The 25,602-nt window shown below is 40.7% G+C and overlaps 1 protein-coding gene across 8 annotated transcripts in view; it reads right to left on the bottom strand.

Moving 5' to 3' along the window:
- The window catches only part of AP3B1 (adaptor related protein complex 3 subunit beta 1), a 346,467-nt gene that overhangs the window by 202,092 nt on the left and 118,773 nt on the right, over nt 1-25,602 (bottom strand). For all 8 annotated transcript variants that reach the window (XM_073344162.2, XM_073344164.2, XM_073344167.2 and 5 more), the window contains one exon: nt 8,225-8,407. In XM_073344162.2, coding sequence (XP_073200263.1) covers nt 8,225-8,407 — 183 coding nt within the window. The remainder of the gene's footprint in view (nt 1-8,224; nt 8,408-25,602) is intronic.

Genomic DNA, 25,602 nt, shown 5'->3' with positions numbered 1-25,602 from the left:
GAAAGACTCTGGCTTCCCATGGATTGTCTGCCAGGGAACCCAAGGATCCTGTAAATAACATGCTACTAAGAGCAGACACCTGTCGTGCAACTGTACTGGGCTGAAGGCCTCCTTTGTCTATGCCTTCTTGGAGGAAATCCAGAATGGCTGGAATTGCGCTGGGTTCTTGGCAGCAGTTGTAGAATCTGGACCAGACAGAGAAATATGCTTTTAGTGTTGATACTCTCCTAGACAAAAGCAATGTCTTAATAAGTATGGAGGACAAAACAGACCTTTGAGCACTTCCTTCTAATAGTCAGGCTGTTAGATGAAGCTATCTGGAGTCCAAATGAAGAGGATGTCCTATCTCCATGGAAGCTGGAGTGGGGATTCCAGCTCTATTAGGTCTGAGAATCAAAGTCTCCTTGGCCAATGAGGAGCTATAAGAATTACCACCACCTGTTCTTGTTTTTATTTTCTGGACCACCTTTCCAAGTAGCAGGAAGGATGGAAACGCATGAAGTAGGCCCTGCAGCCAACTGTGCAATAAGGCATCTTCCCCATGGCTCTTGGGTCTGCCTCCCTTGTGAAATATTTTGGCCTCTTTGCATTCGTACGATTTACCAACAGGTCAGTTGAAAGGAGACTGAACATCTTAATGATGAGATCAAAAACTTCTTGGATTCAGGCACCACTCAGAGTTGTTGACTCTGCATCTGCTAGCCAGTCTGCCTTTTGGTTCCAATGCACTTTGATGGGAAGGAGGAACTGTTCTGCCCACTTCATTATTTCCATTGCTTCTATGTGTAGTGTCGCACAATCTTATTCCCCCTTCGTTGTTTAGATATGTCACGACAGTCATATTGTCAGACGAACCAGAATGTGGTTCCCCCTTAGGGTGATTTGGAACCTTTGTGGAGCTAGTTTGACCACTCTCACTTCTAGAAGGTTTATGCTGTGAGCCTTTTCCTCCTTGCTCCAGAAGCCCTGGGCTGTTTGGGTCTCTAAGTGAGCTCTCCAGCGCACCAAACTGGCATTGATTGTGAAGACTAAAGGATCTCAAAGGCAAATGGGCATCCCTTTGCGGACACTATCATGGGCTGACCACCACTGAAAGGAGTTGAACACTTGTGTTGGAACCTGTATTGATCTTTCAAACATTCTGAGCAGTTTGAAGCAAAGAGCTATAGTAGGACACTTGCAGCTGGAGCAAGATAAACACCTGGATTTTCTGAAACCTTTCTACTGATGGATAATTTTTTTCTACTGAGGTGTCTATTTCTGCTCCCAGGTGGGTTATTCTGGTGGATGGAATAAAGGAACTTTTCTTGCCCCTGATGATGAAAAGGTGTGTCTGGAGGAGCATCTGAGATGTGGCCCTGATAACTGCTGACTGCGACAGAGCTCTTATCACAATATAATCCAGGATACTGTACAGGTGGGTTCCCTGTAATCTGAGTCTGGCTAGTATGACTACCAACATCTTTTTTAAAAAATACCTGGGTGGCAATGACAGGCCAAACAGAAGTGTTTGTACAGACGTTTCTGTCATACACAAACCTTGGAAGTCTGTGGTGGTACGGTCTGATGAGGATATGGAAATATCTTTCCACTAGATTTACTGCAGTAAAGGAATCCCCCCATAACAGCGAAGACACTATAGAAGCCAGGGTCTCCATCCAAAACTTTTTCTTCATCCATTTGTTAAGCCTTTTGTGGTTGAGAATAGCTTAGATACCCCTCCCCCACATTTCTGCACAGTGAAGAAGGTGGAATAGAACCCAGAAAACCTTTCTTCTGAGGGAACACAATATCAACTCCCAAACCCAGAAAATTAGATTTCATTCTGGATCAAGTTGTGTTTTACAGGGTTCTTGGAACTGGGTGATTGGATGAAGAATGGAATGAGTGGAGCATGCAGTTTGAGGGAATAACTCTGGCCCACTTGCCTGTGGTTCCTGAAAGCAATTCCTCCAGCAAAAGGGAAATTCTGCCCCCTAGCTTCAGTGCTACGCGATCTTTGTCATAAAGTGTCAAAGTGGATAGCAGGGGAGGGAGGGCTCATCCCGCTAGCATTTCCCCCTGAACCTCGATTTCACTCTTTTCCCTTAGAGAATCTGTTGCCCCTTCGCTGGCACCTCTGTAGAGGATTAGGAGTGCCTCTCTCTGCAAGCCAGTCTATATTCTCTCCTGAGGGCACTTAGTGGGGAAGGGTGAGACTGTTTGCATTTTGCCGCATTGTCAGCCACCACTTTCTCCAGCTTTTCCCCAAAAAGGAAGGAGCCTGTGAGCTTGGCCAAGCATATGAACTGCTGAGAGTAAATATCCACCTTCCAGGGCCAGAGCTGTAGATGGTGCCTGGCTACTGAGCTAGAAGCCATGGCTCAGGCTGAGAACGTCATTGCATACGTTGTGGTATCAGCCTCAAATGCTTTTGGCTAGGGTGAATTTCTTTAAAGTTGAGCCAAAGTCAGGATGATCTCTGTACTTAAGGACTTTGAAATCTCCAATCCAGGACAAAGATGCTCTTGCAAAGTAGGCAGCTGCCAGGGATGCTTGGAGGTAGCGAAGGAGACTCCAAAGTCCTTTGTGAGAGTGGCCTCTATTTTTCTATCCAAGGGATTTTTTTGGGTAGAATTCTCCTTTTGAGGGAATAACTATACACTTGGCAAGGGATGTTATAGCAACATCGACTGTCAGGATCTCAGTAGTAGAGCTTTGGTTCTTGAAAGTTATAGAGGGAAAAAAACCTTTGCTTTATCTTTCTCACATCCTGTTGGATTCAGAGCCAGATAGCTTGGCATCCTCTTTGGAGGTGGGGAAGGAGGAAGAGATCTCCTATGTCCTGGATTTTGTGGGCTCTTTCCTTTTTTAGCCTTTTTGATTTTTTTAACCTTTTTCAGCATGCTTTGGAAGTGTAAAAGCTCTGCTGCAGCTTTGGTGAGGCCCCTTGTGGCTTGCCTTCCTTAGGGCCTGAAGTCCTCTTGAGAGGTCTGACTCAGAATCCTCCCCTGTTGGGTCCCGTTCCTTCTGGAGAAGGAGGGGAACCACATTGTCAGAACCCTTCTGCTCAGCTTGGGAAGGAGCAAGGGAGTCTGACTGGAATCTCTGCTGCTTTCCCCAGGATGCTCATGACCCACTTTAAGACTTACTGGGTGGGTGGACAGGACTGAGACCCTGCAACCCTCCTCTCTTTGTTCTGCCTAGGACTTACCTGCTGAGTTGAGCAGTCAGGGTCCTCCTCACTTTTGGAGCCTCTTCCTGCTCTACACTAGTCCAGCTTTCCCCCAGCGGAGTTGCAGCTGCCGTGGTGGGTAGAGGACCCCCACTTACTTATCTGACTCATAGCCCTGAGACCAGGATTAGGATTAGTTGCCTGGGTAAAGGCTGGGCATAACTGGCCACATGCCAAGCCTGGGAAGGATTTCTCACAAATAGAGAGCAGTGCTTTCTCGGCTACACTGCCCTGCCTGTATAGGAGCAGAAGAGCTGGCAGGGAGATAATGCAACAGAGGCTCAGGTTGAGTTAAACCCCCAACAGGTTAACCAATCCAGGGAGGAAGAAGAACACTGAAGAGGAAGGAATTTACTTCACTGCCCAAAATCTGGGCCGAAAAAGATAACACAGAAAGAGTACGGGTGGGAGCAACAAAAACTGTCACTGTCTGCTGCCACAGCAAACAGGAGCACAGAGGTGCCAAAATGCTGATTCACCTCCGTGAAACTGCTGAGAGAGGAAAGCAGCCCTAGACGTCCAAACCTGTGGGAGACACTGGGCTGAAGAACAAAATGTATTAACCAAAATTTCTGAAGTGAGGCTAATCAGGACAGACAAGGGTAATTTTATCAAGTCTAAATATATTACACGCAGGCAGGATTCCTGAAGTGTTGTATACCTGAAAAATATTGAAAGCTGAATTCCTGTACTCTTCAATAACATGCCTCTTCCAAAAAAAAAAAAAAAAAAAGGATTTACCTGCTCCTTCAAATCAAGTTCTCTTGAACCCCAATATGGGAAACACACAGCGACTTAAATGCAACTGAAACTGAACACAAGGAAATGTCAGTTTTATTCAGCCTATTTAAAGTTATTTCTGGGGTTATTTTTCCTCTCCCCCCCTTTTTGTTTTTTCCTCCTTAGTTAACACATATTTATCTAAAACATTTGACACACATGCCATCTTTGCTAAGGATTCAATATGCCACCCCTTCTATAGTAGGATGAGAAACCTCCCAATAGCCTTTGATACAACTAGCTAAGTCCATCAAGAAAATCTTCAATAAAGAAAAGGAGTATGAAGTCTCAACTGCCCTGATACTATTTACAGGTAAAAACTAGGGCATGCAAGTGGGTTTTTCCCCCTTTTCAGATTACCTTTAAAAGATCAGAATGAGTACGCAAGCTAAAAATGACAAACTATTTAATAAAAGCAATTTAATTGCTGCAGGCTGAGCCAAATTCACTCTAGCTAAAGAAGTTTTATTAAATTGCTTAAAAAAAAATAAAGTGTGAGAATAGTTGAATCTCCATATAAACTAAAGAGCATCCTTTGTAAAAACTATTATAGTAAAACATGTTTTAAAAAATAAACAGCACAGTCAACTGAACATATAAAATTGCAACACTGAATACTTGTCATATCAAACAATGACATTGATATGAACAGGGAATTACATGAGTATAGTATATTTAAATATTCAGAGCTACAGCTTTAGCAGATAGCAAAAGCTATGCGATAAGGTTATGTACAAACTTCTATTGTAACACTTTGTTTATTTGTTCAAGAATTCTACTTCTGAGATCAACCTTCTCATTCTGTGTTTATGTGGTTTTCATTACCTACTTGAAGGGTTTGATCCTGTTCCCATGGAAATAAACGGCGAAACTCCCATGTACCTAAATCAAGCTCTGTCTGAATATCCCAGAGGTGAATACTTTTACAAAGTTGGAGGAAAACCTCTTCAGGTCATTTGAGTTAAGGGAAAAGGAGAAGAGTTTAATTGAAAGGTAAAAAAAAATTTTTTAAACTGGCCAAACAAAAATTTAAGACTTCGGAAGTGATAGTTCCCCATGAGGAATACTCTCTTAGCTAAGTTTGGAAGGAAATATTGAGTTTGAACACTGAAGCAAAGGAAAAAAAAAGTGTGTGCCCTATGTAGACTGCTTCAGAATATTTTTTCGTTTCCTGATTCACTCTTCATTACACATAAACACTATGTTATTTATCAGTTGAGGCTGCTGCACGCAACATATTTGATGACCTCAAAAGCAAAGGAATGAAAAAAGTTAAGCCATTTAACACTACATACCCTCTAGGGGGTCTCAACAGAGCCTTATGATACTACAGTCTCAGAAGTTTTTACTGCATTCTACAACTCTTACTACAGTGATGATGACTATAGTAATGCCCATAAATATAAATTCTGATCTTTCACTTAAAAAAGTTATATTGTCTTTTCTCCATTGTAAACATTAGAACAGATGGACTGATGCCATGTTAAGCCACACTCTCCCACTACTTAAAAAAAAATTCCAACACTCCATTACACAACACAACTGTTTCCAGCCAAAAAGACAAAAGCGTCTACTCATTCTCGCTCACCCTATTCTTCTTCAGACAAGTTTCTTAGGCTAGTCAGGACCATTTAAAATACATTAAGCATAGGCCAATTCCCTTGCCCCTCTCCACACACACTTTTTTATTATTAATTATTATTATTATTATAAGATGCATTATCTGATTTGTTTAAGAGTTATGGCTCCTGTGGTAACATTGAAATGTTGCTCTCACTCCTACCCAAGCTTTTCAATATTGAAAGCATGGAGACAGTAAACACAATGTTATATTTTAGTAAATTTAAGGAAATGCCTTCACTTCAGACTTGAGTTTTTAAATGATTAGACTCATGGATAAAGGCAGCACTCATCACAGCAGCACCAGAGAGAGAAACTATATTCCATGAGAAAAGGGACCATCTGTCCCATTTTCTCATCTAAGAAGCCAACCTTACCGGATGATGGGAAAAGGAGAGAAATGCATCTCAAGTCTAACTGCTCTTGGGCATGGGGCTCTGCAGGTGGGTCATGAGGCAGAAGAAGAGTCAGCTGTGGAATGCTGGCTTCCCTCAGCTATCTCCTAATTCTTACTTCTTCTCCCTACCAGCAAAGCAGTTGCAGTCAGACCTATCAGCCTGCTAAATATGGTTAAAAATTGCTTATCTAAAGATATTAACTAAATAGTGCTGTTAGCAGTTCTATAGTGTTTCAGAAGACTTCTGAACAACAGTTATTACATACCGTAAGGTACAAAAACCTAGGCAGTTGCAATAAACAACAGTTAGGGATGAGTCTCAGGCTGTATTCTACGTCTATGTTTTTGTATGCTTACTTCATATTCAAATTAATGTTATATTTTTCTATGCAATTCTATTCTTCTAAAGCTACTATGTGTGTTTAAACAATTAGAATGTCAGGTAAAACACACTAGGTACCATAAAACTCATATGCAGAAGAATTTTTATTATTATTTGTATTATCATAGCACCTAGAGTCCCAGCCATGGATCAGGATCCACTGTGCATGGTGCTATACAAACACAGAACAAAGAGATAATCCCTGCTCCAAAGAGTCTCTTTCATATGACTTTTGTATGTGTCATATTCTGACTATATAGACACACAGGATAAAACATATCTGGGCTAGATGGAAATGTGTGTTATATATAATAGCATTTTAGCTTCCAATACCTACAAAAAGATCAAATCCTAGCTATAAGTCATGTGTCAGAATCAGGTTGATGTTCTCATCTCTCTCACTCTTTGTTCAAATCACAAAACCACAAGTTTAAAAGAATTGGCAGTCTAATAAATCAATATTTATGACTGAAGTATCTAAGGTGCCTGCATGTGTATATTTAGGTGTATTAGCAGAACTCTGGTAGAAACATTTAGATCTAGACAAATACAATAGAAAATATAGCATAGGCAGTATAGGTGGCAAGGTGGCCTATCTATATCCACACACCTCTGTATAAACACCTGTGTATCTTTATAATTTTGAGTTAATTTCACACTATTTTATAGCACTGGTTTTGAGATACTTTTGTCAGTTACTTTCATCTTCTACTTTATCACTATGAAAGTACATAATTGTACTACGCCTACTGGGTACTTTCACAGTGATAATGTAGAAGATGAAAGTAACTGACCAAAAGTAACTAACTGTACTTTGCCAATCTCAAAACGAACAATATAAACGAGTACAAAATCAACTCAAATTTATAAAGATGCATAAACTGAAATGTTATTTCAAGTTCTGTAACTCAATGATTTCATACAATAAACTACAGTATTAGTACTGCCCAACAGCTCATATTTAAAAAAATGTTTTCTGATATTCTTTTAAAAAGTACTTAATTTTATTTAATTATTCTTCAGAAGTAAAGTCCAATTGAAATTGGTGTTATATGCATCACTAACTGCTGGAGCACGTTGCTTTTTTGTTTTTTGAAGAGCAATGAAATATGGACACCACCCTTTTTTAACGTAAGGACAAAAGTAGACAGTCACCAGTATTACATCAAGAAAAAAAATAGCATATTAATGGCACTCCAGGTATACATTTGCATAAAGAGCTTTAGACATCTAAAATTATTGTGCTTCACTAACACCTGTCTTATTTCAAAACATAGGTATGTACATAAGCCATCAGCATAGTATATACTATGTGTCAAAATGCTGATATTGTTCAATGCACTGCGACACAAACACAGTTTGCAAAGGTTAAGAGGACTCTGCACAAGATAGGGGAAGAACCCTTCAGTTATAAGGGCTATGACAAGCAGTGAAAGCTAAACATCAAAGCTCCTAACATAGATTTTGAAAAACTGGTTCTCTAAATCTTAGTATCAACATTTCCATAAAGTGTAGAGAGTAGAACTATTACAATCAGAGTCCCACAGCTGTCAGGAGAGTGCTGCGCCATTGGGAACGAACACCCACCCACCCACACCCTGAGTACAGAAGGAAGGCAAGTGGTTACAGTTTGGAAGGAAGATTTCTCATGCTATCCACACAAAAAAAAAATTTAACTGAGGATTTCAATTTTTTTTTTTTTAATTAAAGATGTCAGTTCTACAAACTAGTATCCACTTCATGAAGGTGAAACTACACATTTTCATGAACAGCAACACAATCTAAAGTATTTTTATTGTCAGGTTATTGAGAACAAAAGAGACAAACTTACCTCCTTCCAAGGACTCACGAATTGTGTACGTGCATATCGAGTTAGCATGTGGATAATAACAACTTGCCCCCACTCCTCGACATCAACCAACAAATTACACAACTTTCGATAGTTCTTATGAATCAGATCTATCCTATCCGGACACACTTCCTCAAATGCCATCACCACACTCCCAGCCACCAGCTAGAAAACAAAATTGTAAAAACAAGAGTCAGTGATTCTCTTTACAGATGATCCATACGTGAATATGTATTGGCAATTCTTAAAACTAGTATTGGCAATTCTCAGTACTTTAAAGCATGTCCATTATGCAAAAAGATAATAACCAGAAAAAGAGACTCCCCCTCTACTCACACAAGTGGAGTCTTATTTTAAAATGGATTCTGAATAATTGCATTAATCAGTATATTTGGCAAAATATGTCCTTTTTTCAAACAAAACAGACAAACATATTTAATCTCAACCCTAGCACTGAAGATAAAGTGCAAGCAAAAAGTTCTTTTGAGATTTTTTGGAGGGGGTAGGGGTGGTAATTTATGGTTTCACAAAGAATTTATCAGATGTAAGACTTACTTCACATTATCTGCAAATTAACGGTAAGTACAAATACAAAATAGTGTCATGCACTTATTAACATTCCATGATCAAATTGGAGGAGAAAGTGGGGTGATTTCTCTGACGTAATGGAGACCAACATCCTCTCGATTGCTAAACAATCACTGCCAAATGCGACTTATCCCTGGGGTTCATAAAATTACTTCTAAAGAGCAAATGTTATGCCTTTTGAATACGTTAGATATTTTCAGCAATTTTCTCAGAGGATTTTCTCAGAATTCATCCAGACTCTTCTACAAGTTATTTGCCTCCCTCCCTCCAATTTCAAAGTTGCACAAGTTGAACATAGTATAAATATTTTCAGGATGTACACATAATATAAAACCTTGCCATATGGTTCTCTCTCCTTCCTTGGTTATGAAAGTAATTTTGTTTTCATGAAAAAACTAAATGAACAGATTCTAGACACCTATTATCTGCAAACACATGGTTCCTCCTGTGTGGGGTTTCTCAAGTGCTACGGAGGAAAACTCTTGTGGGGGATCCTTCTTGAAATAATGGCAGCAAGGCATTTTATGAAAGATGTCAAGCTTCAAAGACAAGCAACATATGTATTCCAGAACACAATTTCCAAAATTTTAAAGCACAGGAATTCCAAGCTCCTAATCAAATAAATTTGTGATAACTTTAGTTTGGGACTTTGGACTCCGCTAGACTACTTCTCTGCTACAGAAACCAAAAAGCTATTGGTATAACCACCTTCAATAATAAAAAAAAAACCAGAACAGTGAACACCATACAGTATATACTTAAGTTGCCTCCAGGAAATCAGTTACACACAGCATAAGCACTTGTCAATGAGTCAAGTATTACTGTTCTTCCTTTCCTAATTGTTTTAAATAAGATTTGCTTTATGTCAAGGAACATGTTAAGCAAAACATCTAACATGGTAAAACTTCTATATGAAATAACTGATATGTTTGCAGTTAGCATGCCTGCAATCCAGCTTTCCAGGAGCAAATAATGTCATTCTATCTGAGCACTGGGGATGTGAATTTCAACTTCTAAAATTTCCCCAATTACTTAAAGTAAGCAATTAAATAGAAATACAGTTTATCGAAATGGCACCTCTTGAGAAATATTAAATACAATGATATTCATATGTTAGATTTTTCCTCTACATTTGGGCTATTAGTATGCATCCAACATTACAACTGAAAGAAAATACCTCAGAATATAGTCTTGATATTATGCTAAACAAGTTTCAGATCCTGTGGGAATTTTATGAATTACTAAAAAGTCTAAACGTGAAGTTGCATTTATCGTCCCAAACCCTGCCCATGCGCTGGTACATACTGAATACGCAATGCATTCCAGAGCACAAAGAATTTATTATTTGTAAGAACTAAATAAAAATGCATTATACTTGCAACAGAAAATAGAAAATTATTGCATCACATATAGAAAGGTCATTTTGTGTTTTCAGTATTTTTTAATTTTGTTATATTAAGCTTTATTATTGCATAGATGTAATAGACAAGTTAGGTAATTATTCATGTAATTAAACACATTTCTATTTATTTGGTGGTTAGGAATAGTTAATAAGCTTGTGTTATACTGGTATTAAAACTACCTCAGCATATTCAAATATTACACTTAGTTTGAAAACTGAGATGGCAACAAAATATTGTAGATTTAGATGTAGTTTAAATACAGAGAGGTTTCTTTAAAATGTTGGCCAAAATTTTTAAGAATGGTACCTGAAGTGAAGCTCCTAAACTCATATTTGGGCTCAAAATAAGCAACTGGATTTGCAGAAAGGCTGATGATCACCCATCAACTCCTCTGTACTTTACTGAAAACTGATGTGTTTTGAGAACTCAGGAGTTGCTGGCCACTTTACCTGCATAACTACAGACTCAGTGGTCCTTTTATACAACATTCCTCAGCCCACGATGAGCGACAGAGTTTGTGCTGAGGACGTGCACGTGGTGCAGAGCCCATCTGTGCATCCACTCTGCAGTAGATTCATTGCAGCTTTAATGCACACAGGGCCTTCTGCAGGATTTAATATGATGGGCAGTGGAATTTTACCTTTTTTAAAATAAATAATACTTTTGAAACATGCATTTTTGTTCTATTAGATGCAAAGAAATATTTAATCAGAACGTTTATCATTCTTGTATTTTAAATGCATGGAATATATCTATATTTATCTGGATATAGGTCAGCCACGCAAGTGTGTGACTGACTATACTCTAGTCATTAATGGTTCTGATACCTCCATAACAGAGCACAGGACTTTGGGGTTGTTTTTTTTAAGCACTATAAGAACTTCATTGTGTACCATCAAATGCAAAAAATGTGCTGAGGTCAGCAGAAATTGTCATATTTACAGTTCATGAAACAATTATTTGAGTTGATTTGCATAGCACTTACTGTAATGCGCACACTACTTAAGAAAATATTAGATTAACTTGATTTTTTTTATTCTCTCCATCTTCCAAAAGCAAGGTTTTATTACAAGAGACAAGAATGGAGGATTTAGAACCATATTCAAAGTTTAGAGACAGCAAGAGAAAAAAGAAACCAAGTTTTCTAACTTTTCCCTAATAAAAGGACCATTCTCTAGTTAGCTCTAGCCATTTCCCCTAAAGTATGACCCTCCTGTATATCTAAACATCAAAGGCACAGCTAATAATCTTAGTGTGTTAAAGCATCAATATTCTATAAAAACATTTAGAATTAAAACAAAATGATCCACTCAGAATTTAAAACCAAAAAATATTGGTTTCCAAAATACAGTCAGTTAATTTCCATCTCACTGTGTCAATAGCAGCTTTTATGTATAAGGAGAAAAAATAAATCACTCTAACAAAACTAGCAATGAGCTCGTCAAATTCAAATGCAGCTTTCCGTTTATGTATTTTTTATATTAAAGCAATAAACATGGTTCATTTGTCTTTCACTGGTTGCCACATTTTTCTGTGCTGTTGCTATGAACTTCAGCCATTAGCTGCGCTCCAAGGTAAACTACATGAACCATCAACAAAAGTGACACCCAATCTGTGGAGTTCATATTTTCTCCAGATTATCTATGCTAGTTGACAAGCTGGTAATGAAAAAAATCACACTAAGCAAATGGTTCCTCTAATAACAATAAATTTTCTATAAAATTATGAAGGGTACAAAATGTTTCCTTGCATCTATTTTGTCATGAATTCTAATTAACGCTGCAAAAACCTGAGTGTGCTGGGTCATCACAAGAAATGCATCGAGGTTTGATTGATAATATGTTGCACTGGCCTATGCCTGCCAAGATTCCTTTCTCTCAAAATTAATGGCCATCCCACCTGCCCTAATCATACAGCCCAAATGATATTCCCCTTCTTATTTCAATTTTCTGGAGGCATGGAAACTGGGAAAGATCAGTCATTTATCTTCTAATAGCTGGATAATAGATCTATCACAATAAAACATCTGCACAAACTCAGTAATTTTTTCACAACAGTGAAGCTTTCACCAACATTAAATCAATAATTTATGAAAACACTGGCTTACCCACATGTGCTGGCACTGAACACTAACTTACTTAACAGATATTTACTAAAAAGAGTTAGTCTTTCCATTTTCCTTACTCCCAAAGGTACTGCTCTAGTTTAAAAGCTCAAGTATTCTCATCACAAAACCATCACCAATTAGGATCAATTTTAAAAGTTAATGATTTGACTTCAAGAGCCAGTGTTTTATACAGTAGTCATGCAATCTTAAAAAGCAACTCTTTAGTGTTCACTTGTGTAAGAAACAATTATGGTAGTTAAGTGTTTTACTTTTTCAAAAAGTCAGTTTTAGGAGCAAATCTTCATGCCACAAGAAAGCAGTAATGTTTGTGAACATTCAGAGTAGGCTAGTGGTAACTGAAGCGTTATTAGGGCAAAAAGATTTTAAGTCCTAAAAAGGTGAGTTACAAAATGGAGGGCCCGATACTTCTTTGCGCTATATTTACCCTGCGGGTAAATAACTTCAACGGAGTTGCTCTCATTTATATCACCGTAGCCAAAACAAGCATCGGTCATCAGTAGTGCCTTCCCTGACTTCTCGTATACAGGGAGTGCCTGAAAGTCATGAGCATAGACGAACAGATAATTAATACATTTCAGAAACATGTAATCGGCTATGTAACCATGCACCTTAGATCATTTTTGTAACAGACTAGGCATGTCTCTCTCGAATTATGAATTCCATTTTGTAACGTAAACACCACTTTTGATAGTAACCTTCAGTTTGTATTGTAACCCCTATGTTGGCTTAAGAGATCCTGTTTGTATTGAAAAACAGCCTCGTTCTGACAAGGCCAGTCTATTCCAGACACTTTCCTGCTCATGTTGGGGGCGTGGAACATTTCAGAGAAGGTTAACAATGAGAAAGTTAACGTCGTTAACTGACTGTCCCCTGCTGGAACAGTAAGGTCACTGATATTAAAAGACACTCAACAAGCCTGACCAGGGGAAAAGGGGAAGACGGGAACCTTTAATTCACCCCAGCTAAGGCACAAAGACAAAAAAGGGACAGACTGTTTAAAAGGTGGGTGCTTCTCTAAGCAAGGGCAGACCATTTCTACATGCAAAACCAGTCCTAAGAGAGAGAAGGCAAGAAGTGCTGCCTAGCCTAAGAACACCGACGAAAGCCAGTACTCACAGATGAGGTGAGATCAGATATTGGGAGTTGCATTCAGTAATGGTGTTGTTTTTCAAAGATGTATGATTCTCTAGTGCACTTCACTAAGAGTAAAGTTTCTATGGTTAAGAAGTTCCCTTGCTAAGTTTACTGCATGTTTCTTGCTTTCCAGTCACATTGTCCTGAAGGATTTAACTAAAAACCAGAGCTCCCACAGCCAGGTAGACTCTGGGAAAACATGTAAACAACTGAGGACTCAGAAGGGCTGAGGTACTAGTTTCAGGATCTAAGGCAGTCAGAGTATGTGGTTCCACTACCCAAGAAGGGTGTCAGACACAGGGTCTGCACCGGACAGTGTGCCTGAGACCCAGAATTATGAACAGTGACCTGTCACTACCCAGATTGTGGAAGTGGGGGAGAAGGGCACCTTTGTAGCACATGGAGCCCAGGATTTGGGTCCATTTACAACAGACTGGTGACTATCCGGAAGGGAGGACTGGGCCAGGACATAATACTGCACTCGGTCCTAAAATCCCTCTCCATCAGGATTAAGTAGAGTCCCTCAAAAGTGAAGTATCACAACCCCAAACCAGGTCACCTGGAAAACAGCCTATGGGTTGTAGCAAAACGGCAGCCACTAGAACATAGCAAGCTAAGAAATATGAATATAAAGACTCCCTCCTACTAACCTACCTGAACACAACATCCCAATCTACATTCCAACTCCACCTTACACTTTATTTGGAGAGTGGATTTAATGCTCCATTCTTTTTGGGAACAAAGGGTTGATTCATTCCATCCCTGATCGGAACAAGCAGGCCATCTGTTCCATGTAAAAAGCATTCCTGACATTTCAGCAGCAATTCCCTAGCCCCTTCGAGCCCAAGCCAAGAACAGGGTGGGTGAAGTTCATTATATAGTGCCCTCCTCCAGGCCTGAGAACAGAAAGGTGAGAAGTCTCCCCTTAGAGACTCAGCACAAGTTGATTGTTGTCTGGTGGAATGAGCCCTCACCCCAACTTCAGGGGAAGGATGTGGTCTAGTTGGTAGCAAATGATAATGCAGCCAGAGATACATTTAGGAAGTATTTATACAGATATAGCTTGACCCCTTGATCTCTCTGCTGTGGTAACAAAAAGTCTAGGTGTCTTTCAAAATGCTTTTGTTCTTTGTAGATAAAAGGCCAGTCATCTTCAGATGTTTAGCGAATGAAGCCACTTCTCATCAGAAACATGCGATTTCAGAAAAAAATATCGTTAAATGGATGGTTAAGACTTCTGTGAAACTCTGAAATTACTTTAGGAATGAATTTGGGGTGGGGGCAAACAGAGATCTGTTCTTTATAGACAGTAGTATAAGATGGGTCTGCCATTAGTGCTCCCAGCTCACCGATCCTTCTGGCTGATGTGATAGTGACTAGGAAAGCAACTTTCATTGAGAGATGAGACAGAGCATATGGCTAGAGGTTTGGAGACAGACAAAACAGCGATGATCAGATCCCATTAAGGTGTTGGCTTCATCAATGATGGAAAGGATATAGTAAGTCCATTCGGCAATCTGGTCACTGTGGGATGAATGAACATAGTGGGGTTATCAACAGGGGGATGATAATGATAGCTTCTTAAATGAACCCACAGGGAATTAACTGAGAGACACAATGTCTTAATGGTAAGTAGATATTCTAGAAGGGATCCCAGTGGACTCTGGAGATAATTGGCATTGTTGTGCCCAAGAGGAGAAATGCTTCCACTTACATGAATAGCATCTCCCAATAGAATCCTTTCTGCTTTGGTTGAGGATGGACTGACTCACCAGGGAACATGAAATGATCTACATCTGATGCCCATCCAAATACCAGGCCTTGAGTTGAACTGGTCATGGGTTCGGATGCCTGACAATGCCATTGTGTTGTGTTGCAGGTCCATGAATGGCCGGATGCTGACGGGCAATGGATTGATAATTTCAGTAGGTCCATGAACCAGAAATGTATCAGTCCATTAGGTGCAATGAGGATGACTTGAGCCTTGTCATGACAGATTTTAAACAGGATCCGCACTATTAATGGGATGGATAGGAAGGCATACCCTCCAATGGTAGCAGAATGGCATCTCCCTTTGATCCCGTCTAGAACTGCTCTGGAACAGTACAAGGGAAGATTTTTGTTCATTTGTGAGGCAAGGAGGTTCCAAGTTAATGTTCGCCACTAGGTAAAGACCTTGTTAGGTGAATCATGAATTTCCTACTCATGGTCCATGGAAAAATGTCTGCTGAGACTGTCTGCTAGAAAGTTCGGCACACCTGTTAAGTATGCTGTAGAAAGGGTTATGTGACGTCAGATACACTAGTTCCACAGGTTGATTGTCTACACACACACAGAGGGATCTTGTTCTCCCTTGCTTGTTTATATAGAAGGAAATGTCGGAGGGGCCTGTAACCAGAGGTGATCCAGAGAACACAAGGGTGTGCTGTCTGCCGGGTGCTAAGATACGGGATGTGGACCTGAGGCTGAAGAAGATCCTAACAGGAGCGGGAAAGAATCCACTGATTGTCCTTCATGTGGGAACAAATGATATGGCTAGATTCTCGCTGGCAACTATTAAGGGAGACTATGCCAGGCTGGGGAAGACACTTAAGGAAATCAAGGATCAGGTGATCTTCAGTGGGATTCTGCCTGTTCCTAGAGAAGGCCAACAAAGGTGCGCCAAGATTATGATGATCAACAGATGGCTCAGGCACTGGTGCTATAAGGAGGGCTTTGGGATGTATGGCCACTGGGAGGCATTCATGGACAGAGGACTGTTCTCTCGGGATGGACTTCACCTGAGTAGGGAGGGAAATAGATTTCTAGGATGGAGACTGGCACAACTGATTCAGAGAGCTTTAAACTAGGAATTTGGGGGGAAGATGTCCAGGTAATCTCCACACTGGATTTTAACACTGAGAGGGAAGAAAACGAAGAAAGGATACAGCAATGGGTAAGAGAATGGACATAAGGAGGAAGGGTAGTGTAGATACCAGTCTAATAGGTGATATTGGCGGTAGAATTCTATGCCTAATCGGGTAAAGAATCTGAGCGAAGCCAAACAGGAAAAATTAAGATGTTTGTACACTAATGCGCGGAGTCTAGGTAACAAAATGGAGGAACTAGAGCTACTGGTGCAGGAAGTGAAACCATATATTATAGGAATAACAGAAACATGGTGGAATAGTAGTTATGACTGGAATACAGGTATTGAAGGGTATGTGCTGTTTAGAAAAGACAGAAATAAAGACAAAGGTGGTGGAGTAGCATTGTATATCAATGATGAGGTAGACTGTAAAGAAATAAGAAGTGATGGAATGGATAAGAGAGCCTGTCTGGGCAAAAATCACATTGGGGAAAAAAGCTACTAGAGCCTCCCCGGGATAGTGTTTGGGTGTGCAATAGACCAGAGGGGTCTGATTTGAATATGGACTGAGACCTCTTTAATGTTTTTAATGAAGAAAATACTAATGGGAATTGTGTGATCATGGGAGACTAACTTCCCAGATATAGACCAGAGGACAAGTGCTAGTAATAATAATAGGACTCATTTTCCTGGATGAGATAGCTGATGGATTCCTTCACCAAGTAGTTGCTGAACCAACAAAGGGGATGTCATTTTAGATTTGGTTTTGGTGAGGACCTCATAGAGGAAATGGTTGCAGGGGACAGTCTTGGTTCGAGTGATGATGAGCTAATTCAGTTCAAACTAAATGGAAGGATAAACAAAAAGATCTGTGACTAGGGTTTTTGATTTCAAAAGGGCTAACTTTAAAAAATTAAGGACATTAGTTAGGGAAGTGGATTGGACTGAAGAACTTGTGGTTCTAAAGGTGGAGGAGCCCTGGGATTATTTTAAATCAAAGCTGCAGAAGCTATCGGAAGCCTGCATTCCAAGAAAGGGGAAAAAATTCATAGGCAGGAGTTGTAGACCAAGCTGGATGAGCAACCATCTCAGAGAGGTGATTAAGAAAAAGCAGAAAGCCTACAAGGAGTCGAAGATGGGAAGGATCAGCAAGGAAAGCTACCTTATTGAGGTCAGAACATGTAGGGATAAAATGAGACAGGCTAAAAGCCATGTAGAGTTGGACCTTGCAAAGGGAATTAAAACCAATAGTAAAAAGGTTCTATAGCCATATAAATAAGAAAAAAAAAGAAAGAAAAGTGGGACCGCTAAACACTAAGGATGGAGTAGAGGTTAAGAATAATCTAAGCATGGCCCAATATCTAAACAAATAATTTGCCTCAGTCTTTAATGAGGCTAATGAGGAGCTTCGGGATAATGGTAGGATGACAAATAGAAAGGAGGATATGGAGGTAGATATTACCACATCCGAGGTAGAAGCCAAACTTGAACAGTTTAATGGGACTAAATCGGGGGGCCCAGATAATCTTCATCCAAGAATATTAAAGGAACTGGCATATGAAACTGCAAGCCCATTAGCAAGAATTTTCAATGAATCTGTAAACTCAGGGTTGTACTGTATGACTGAAGAATTGCTAACACAGTTCCTATTTTTAAGAAAGGGGAAAAAAAGTGATCCGGGTAACTACAGGCCTGTTAGTTTGACATCTGTAGTATGCAAGGTCTTGGAAAAAATTTTGAAGGAGAAAGTATTTAAGGACATTGAGGTTAATGGTAATTGGGACAAAATACAACATGGTTTTACAAAAGGGAGATCATGCCAAACCAACCTCATCTCCTTCTTTGAGAAAGGAGCAGATTTTTTTGACAAAGGAAACACAGTGGATCTAATTCACCTCGATTTCAGTAAGGCACTTGATACGGTTCCACATAGGGAATTATTAGTTAAATTGGAAAAGATGGGGATCAACATGAAAATTGAAAGGTGGGTAAGGAACTGGTTAAAGGGGAGACTACAATGGGTCATACTGAAAGGTGAACTGTCAGGCTGGAAGGAAGTTACTAGTGGAGTTCCTCAGGGATCGGTTTTGGGATCTTTTTATTACTGATCTTGGCACAAAAAGTGGGAATCTGCTAATAAAGTTTGCAGGTGACATAAAGCTGGGAGGTATTGCCAATACAGAGAAGGACCAGGATATCATACAGGAAGATCTGGATGACCTTGTAAACTGGAATAATAGTAATAGGATGAAATTTAATAGTGAAAAGTGCAAGGTCATGCATTTAGGGATTAATAACGAGAATTTTTGTTATATGCTTTGGACGCATCAATTGGAAGTAATAGGGGAGGAGCAGGACCTCCGAGTATTGGTTGATCACAATCTGATATGGCCGTGAACAAAGCTAATGCGATCTTGGAATGCATCAGGTGAGGTATTTCCAGTAGAAATAAGGACATGTTAGTACCGTTATACAAGGCATTGGTGAGACCTCATCTAGAATACTGTGTGCAGTTCTGGTCTCCCATGTTTATGGAGGATGAATTCAAACTGGAACAGGTACAGAGAAGGGCTACTAGGATGATCCGAGGAATAGAAACTGGTCTCATAAAAGGAGAATCAAAGAGCTTGGCTTGTTTAGCCTAACCAAAAGAAGGCTATGGGGAGATCTGATATATTTACAGAGAGCAATCAGAGGGATAAATACCAGGGAGGGAGAGGAATTATTTAAGCTCAGTACCAATGCGAACACAAGAACAAATGGATATAAACTGGCCATCAGGAAGTTTAGACTTGAAATTAGATGAAGCTTTCTAACCATCAGAGGAATGAAGTTCTGGAACAGCCTTCCAAGGGGAGCAGTGGGGGCAAAAGACATCTGGCTTCAAGACTAAGCTTGATAAATTTATGGAGGGGATGGTATGATGGGAAAGCCTAATTTTCGCAATTAATTGATCTTTGACTATTAGCAGTAAATATGCCCAATGGCCTGTGATGGGATGTTAGATGGGGTGGGATCTGAGTTACTACAGAGAATTCTTTCCTGCGTGTCTGGCTGGTAAGTCTTGCCCACATGCTCAGGGTTTAGCTGAATGCCACATTTGGGGTCAGGAAGTAATTTTCCTCCAGGGCAGATTGACAGAGGCCCAGGGGGGTTTTCGTCTTCCTTTGCAGCATGGGGCATGGGTCACTTGCTGGAGGATTCTCTGCACCTTGAAGTCTTTAAACCATGATTTGAGGAGTTCAATAGCTCGGACATAGGTTAGGGGTTTGTTACAGGAGTGGGTGGGAGTGAGATTCTGTGGCCTGCTTTGTGCAGGATATCAGAATAGACGATCATAATGGTCCCTTCTGACCTTAAAGTCTATGAGTTTGACAACTATCTGGATATGCCAGGATCAGATGAGCAGGAGGACAGCATTGCACACCCAACCGACTGCTCTTAGTGCCACTAAACTGATATGCATTCTGGACTCCCAAGCAATCCAGATGTCTTCTACACTATGCTTCTCCATATGACCTCCCCAACTTAAGAGCAATGCATCGGTAATGACAGTCATCTTGGGTGGAAGTATGAGGAAAGGACTTCCCATTTAGTAGATGGTGAAGGAATCGGTTTGCCAACTGGACTTCTCTGTATGATCTGCGTGTCAGAAGCCAGTTGTTGAAGAATGAGAAGATGGTAAACCCGTTTCTTATCATGCAAGCTTCCATTACTAAAAAGACCTTTATAAAGACCATGGGTACCCTAGATAGCCCCAATGGAAGGACTTGATCAAGGCAGAACCTGAGGAAACCTGTATAGTCCAGGTGAATGTCTATATGTAACTGTGCTTGCAGCACTGTCTATATGAAAAGTATGCATCTCTCATGTCAAGTTGCACGAACCACATGCTCTCTTCCAGAGGGAATTATTTATGTCAGTGTGACCAGGTGGAATTTGAATTTTTGGATTAATATATTTATTCAGTGTACGACAAGGATCGGTCTCCACTTCCCATTCTTTTTGAGGGCTAAGAAGTAGGTGTAGTAGAAATCTCTCTTGCTGTAAAGATGAAAGACTGTCTTTTGGTTTTCACATCAGAATTGGTACTGACAGATCTATACTCCTTTCTGCCACTTTCTCCTGGTGAGATGGTTTATTTGGACCTAAATCTTTAGGACCCAGGCACAAGGACCCACCCGACTTTGAAGGATACGGGGACAGATAACTTTTCCTCAGATCAGCTTTGGAAGAAGGTCTACGCTTGTGGGAGTACCCCTTACTCTCATGAGCAGCCTTCTCATTTAAGCTTGGAAGTCTTTGTCTTGATCTGAGCTTGTGCTCAGAGGGGTGCTGCCTGTTCATAGAGGCCACTGTGTCGGGGGAGGGCGGAAGACAAGGAGGTGCCCCAGATCAGATTGGCCTTCTCCAGAAGATGTTTCCTAATTCTTAGCTCTCAACCCTCACAGATTGTAGGATGGAAGGAACAGCAAACAATGAACTTAGCCAAGACGTGAGCCTCACCTAGGCAGAAAAGGCAGTTTTGATGTTCATCGCTCATTGAAAAAGAGCGGGGGCAGGAAACATAATTCTTGAACCCTGGGACTCTGGGCATAATCCTAGCTTCTCAGGGAAGATTTCCGCAGGGCGTGGAACAACTAACTACACTAGTACTTAAAGAGTAAAATACTAAAACTATTTACAATATATTTACAGATTGATGCAGCCAAAAGAAGTAGCTATGGACACAGAAGATTGTGACTCGGGCCACGTAGTAGTAAGAAGGAACTGGCAAGGTGTTGGTATGACCCAGCTCTTGTGCTCTAAACTGACGGCATAAGGAGAACCACCATACATGTGCAGACCAATAGACATTGCTTACTAGAAATTTTCAGAATTAGGTGAACGGCATGTGTGCCACACATGTAACAACACACAGGGATCATCACTCAAATAACTGTGAGTTTATGTTAGTCAAATTAAACCAACTCCCAAAATAGTACAAGTCCTGTACAAAGGCTGGGAGGATGCCTACTTACCTGAACAAACAAACAGTCCTCCAGAGAGTTCAGGAAAAACTCAACAGCAAAGGTGTCATAAATATAAAGGGAAGGGTAACCACCTTTCTGTATACAGAACTATAAAATCCCTCCTGGCCAGAGGCAAAACCCTTTCACCTGTAAAGGGTTAAGAAGCTAAGATAACCTCGCTGGCACCTGAACCAAAATGACCAATGAGGGGACAAGATACTTTCAAAGCTGGAGGGGGGAACAAAGGGTCTGTCTGTCTGTGTGATGCTTTTGACGAGAACAGGTCAGAAATGCTCTTCAGGACTTCTGTTAAGTTAGTAAGTAATCTAACTAGAAATGCGTTAGATTTTCTTTTGTTTAATGGCTGGTAAAATAGCTGTGCTGAATGGAATGTATATTCCTGTTTTTGTGTCTTTTTGTAACATAAGGTCTTGCCTAGAAGGATTCTCTATGTTTTGAATCTGATTACCCTGTAAGGTAGTTACCATCCTGATTTTAGGAGAGGTGATTCTTTTACTTTTTCTTTCATTAAAATTCTTCTTAAGATCCTGATTGCTTTGTCATTGTTCTTAAGACCCAAGGGTTTGGGTCTGTGTTCACCTATGCAAATTGGTGAGGATTTTTATCAAGCCTTCCCCAGGAAAGGGGGTATAGGGTTTGGGGGGATATTTTGGGGGGAAGACGTCTCCAAGTGGGCTCTTTCCCTGTTCTTTGTTTAACACGCTTGGTGGTGGCAGCACAGGGTTCAAGGACAAGGCAAAATTTGTATCTTGAGGAAGTTTTAACCTAAACTGGTAAGAATAAGCTTAGGGTGTCTTTCATGCAGGTCCCCACATCTGTACCCTAGAGTTCAGAGTGGGGAAGGAACCTTGATAGGAGCCTATATAAGAAAAAGACCCAAAAATCGGGACTGTCCCTATAAAATCAGGACATCTGGTCACCGTAAGAAAAGCCTTGTCTGTTTGTAAGAATACTACCTATCCCATACGCTCAAGTTGGTATCCATCCATCCTCCGATTTAAGACCAACCTGAGGAAGTCCAAGATATATTTCAGCTCTTGAATTTTTAAAGAGCTTTAAAAGTTTATGCAGTTTACTCTAACATTTAAAGACTACAGAAGGCTTCAAATGGAAGCATTCAAAAAGTGTCCTTTATACTGTATTGGGTGAACTTTCATAATCTCCCTTTTCGCCATTCTGTATACACATCTCTAGTAGATTATTCTTCTCCCGCAGTGCCAGCAGTTATGGATTAGTGTTGCAGTAGTTGGCTGTGCTGAAAAAGAGTACTTTGTTAAAGGGTTGTGTGCAGGATGTCAGTTAAAAGGGGTGATAAAAGGCTGATAACCCTTAGGAGTGAAGAAATAAGGTTTGATGTACGGAAGCTGTGGTTAATGGTAAGGCATGCGTGTGGGTTGAAAGTATGCACTGCTAGTTTTTCATTTTCTCACTTCTGTGGGCTTGCATCAGGTGGGTTGCTGACATAGCAACCACTTCACAATGAATTTTTTTCCTGTATTAGTTTCTTAGGGTTTTTTAATGCTTATTTTGGAGTTGGGGCTAGTAAGGATGAGGCAGAAGCACAGCTGCACACGAACCTTCTCTACTGTAGGATGAAATCAGTTCAAAAGGTTTTTATATGCACTACCTACCCAATCAGTTAGGTTTGTGCATGCCTGTTCCCCAATCAATCAGGTTTGTATACACAGCACAAACTTTGAATTGTAACATGAACAGCTAAAAGTGACCCTAAATCCAAGATTTAAAACACAAAAATAGGGAAAAAAACAGAAGACAAAACAAAAACAAAAACCTGTGGCACCAGATCTATTAAGAATGAATCTCTACCAATTTTTTTCCATGCAGAGTTGTTGTGGCCTTGTTGGTCCCAGGATATTAGAGAGACAAGATGGGTGAGGTAGTATCTTTTACTGGACCAACATCTGTTGTTGAGAGATCTCCAGATCAGTCATGATTTTATAGACCTCTATCATATCCCCCCTTAGTCGTCTCTTTTCCAAGCTGAAAAGTCCCAGTTTTATTAATCTCTCCTTATATGGCAGCCATTCCATATCCCTAATCATTTTGTTGCTCTTTTCTGAACCTTTCCAATCTTTTTTGAGATGGGGTGACTACATCTGCATGCAGTATTCGAGATGTGGGCATACCATTGATTTATATAGAGGCAATATGATATTTTCTGTCTTATTATCTATCCCTTTCGTAATGATTCCAAGCATTCGGTTCGCTTTTTTGACTGCCGCTGCACATTGAGTGGATGTTTTCAGAGAACTATCCACAATGACTCCAAGATCTTTCTTGAGTGGTAACAGCTAATTTAGATCCCATCGTTTTATATGTATAGTTGGGATTAAGTTTTCCAATGTACATTATTCTGCATTTCATAGAATCATAGAATATCAGGGTTGGAAGGGACCCCAGAAGGTCATCTAGTCCAACCCCCTGCTCGAAGCAGGACCAATTCCCAGTTAAATCATCCCAGCCAGGGCTTTGTCAAGCCTGACCTTAAAAACCTCTAAGGAAGGAGATTCTACCACCTCCCTAGGTAACGCATTCCAGTGTTTCACCACCCTCTTAGTGAAAAAGTTTTTCCTAATATCCAATCTAAACCTCCCCCACTGCAACTTGAGACCATTACTCCTCGTTCTGTCATCTGCTACCATTGAGAACAGTCTAGAGCCATCCTCTTTGGAACCCCCTTTCAGGTAGTTGAAAGCAGCTATCAAATCCCCCCTCATTCTTCTCTTCTGCAGGCTAAACAATCCCAGCTCCCTCAGCCTCTCCTCATAAGTCATGTGTTCCAGACCCCTAATCATTTTTGTTGCCCTTCGCTGGACTCTCTCCAATTTATCCACATCCTTCTTGAAGTGGGGGGCCCAAAACTGGACACAGTACTCCAGATGAGGCCTCACCAATGTCGAATAGAGGGGAACGATCACGTCCCTTGATCTGCTCGCTATGCCCCTACTTATACATCCCAAAATGCCACTGGCCTTCTTGGCAACAAGGGCACACTGCTGACTCATATCCAGCTTCTCGTCCACTGTCACCCCTAGGTCCTTTTCCGCAGAACTGCTGCCTAGCCATTTGGTCCCTAGTCTGTAGCTGTGCATTGGGTTCTTCCGTCCTAAGTGCAGGACCCTGCACTTATCCTTATTGAACCTCATCAGATTTCTTTTGGCCCAATCCTCCAATTTGTCTAGGTCCTTCTGTATCCTATCCCTCCCCTCCAGCGTATCTACCACTCCTCCCAGTTTAGTATCATCCGCAAATTTGCTGAGAGTGCAATCCACACCATCCTCCAGATCATTTATGAAGGTATTGAATAAAACCGGCCCCAGGACCGACCCTTGGGGCACTCCACTTGATACCGGCTGCCAACTAGACATGGAGCCATTGATCACTACCCGTTGAGCCCGACAATTTAGCCAGCTTTCTACCCACCTTATAGTGCATTCATCCAGCCCATACTTCCTTAACTTGCTGACAAGAATACTGTGGGAGACCGTGTCAAAAGCTTTGCTAAAGTCAAGAAACAATACATCCACTGCTTTCCCTTCATCCACAGAACCAGTAATCTCATCATAAAAGGCGATTAGATTAGTCAGGCACGACCTTCCCTTGGTGAATCCATGCTGGCTGTTCCTGATCACTTTCCTCTCATGCAAGTGCTTCAGGATTGATTCTTTGAGGACCTGCTCCATGATTTTTCCAGGGACTGAGGTGAGGCTGACTGGCCTGTAGTTCCCAGGATCCTCCTCCTTCTCTTTTTTAAAGATTGGCACTACATTAGCCTTTTTCCAGTCATCCGGGACTTCCCCGGTTCGCCACGAGTTTTCAAAGATAATGGCCAATGGCTCTGCAATCACAGCCGCCAATTCCTTCAGCACTCTCGGATGCAACTCGTCCGGCCCCATGGACTTGTGCACGTCCAGCTTTTCTAAATAGTCCCTAACCACCTCTATCTCCACAGAGGGCTGGCCATCTCTTCCCCATTTTGTGATGCCCAGCGCAGCAGTCTGGGAGCTGACCTTGTTAGTGAAAACAGAGGCAAAAAAAGTATTGAGTACATTAGCTTTTTCCACATCCTCTGTCACTAGGTTGCCTCCCTCATTCAGTAAGGGGCCCACACTTTCCTTGGCTTTCTTCTTGTTGCCAACATACCTGAAGAAACTCTTCTTGTTACTCTTAACATCTCTGGCTAGCTGCAGCTCCAGGTGCGATTT

This window comes from Lepidochelys kempii, chromosome 5 (assembly GCF_965140285.1).
Source record: "Lepidochelys kempii isolate rLepKem1 chromosome 5, rLepKem1.hap1, whole genome shotgun sequence".
Lineage (NCBI taxonomy): Eukaryota > Metazoa > Chordata > Testudines > Cheloniidae > Lepidochelys > Lepidochelys kempii.
Note: the sequence above shows the minus strand (reverse complement) of the source record. Positions and strands in the feature narration are given on the sequence as shown.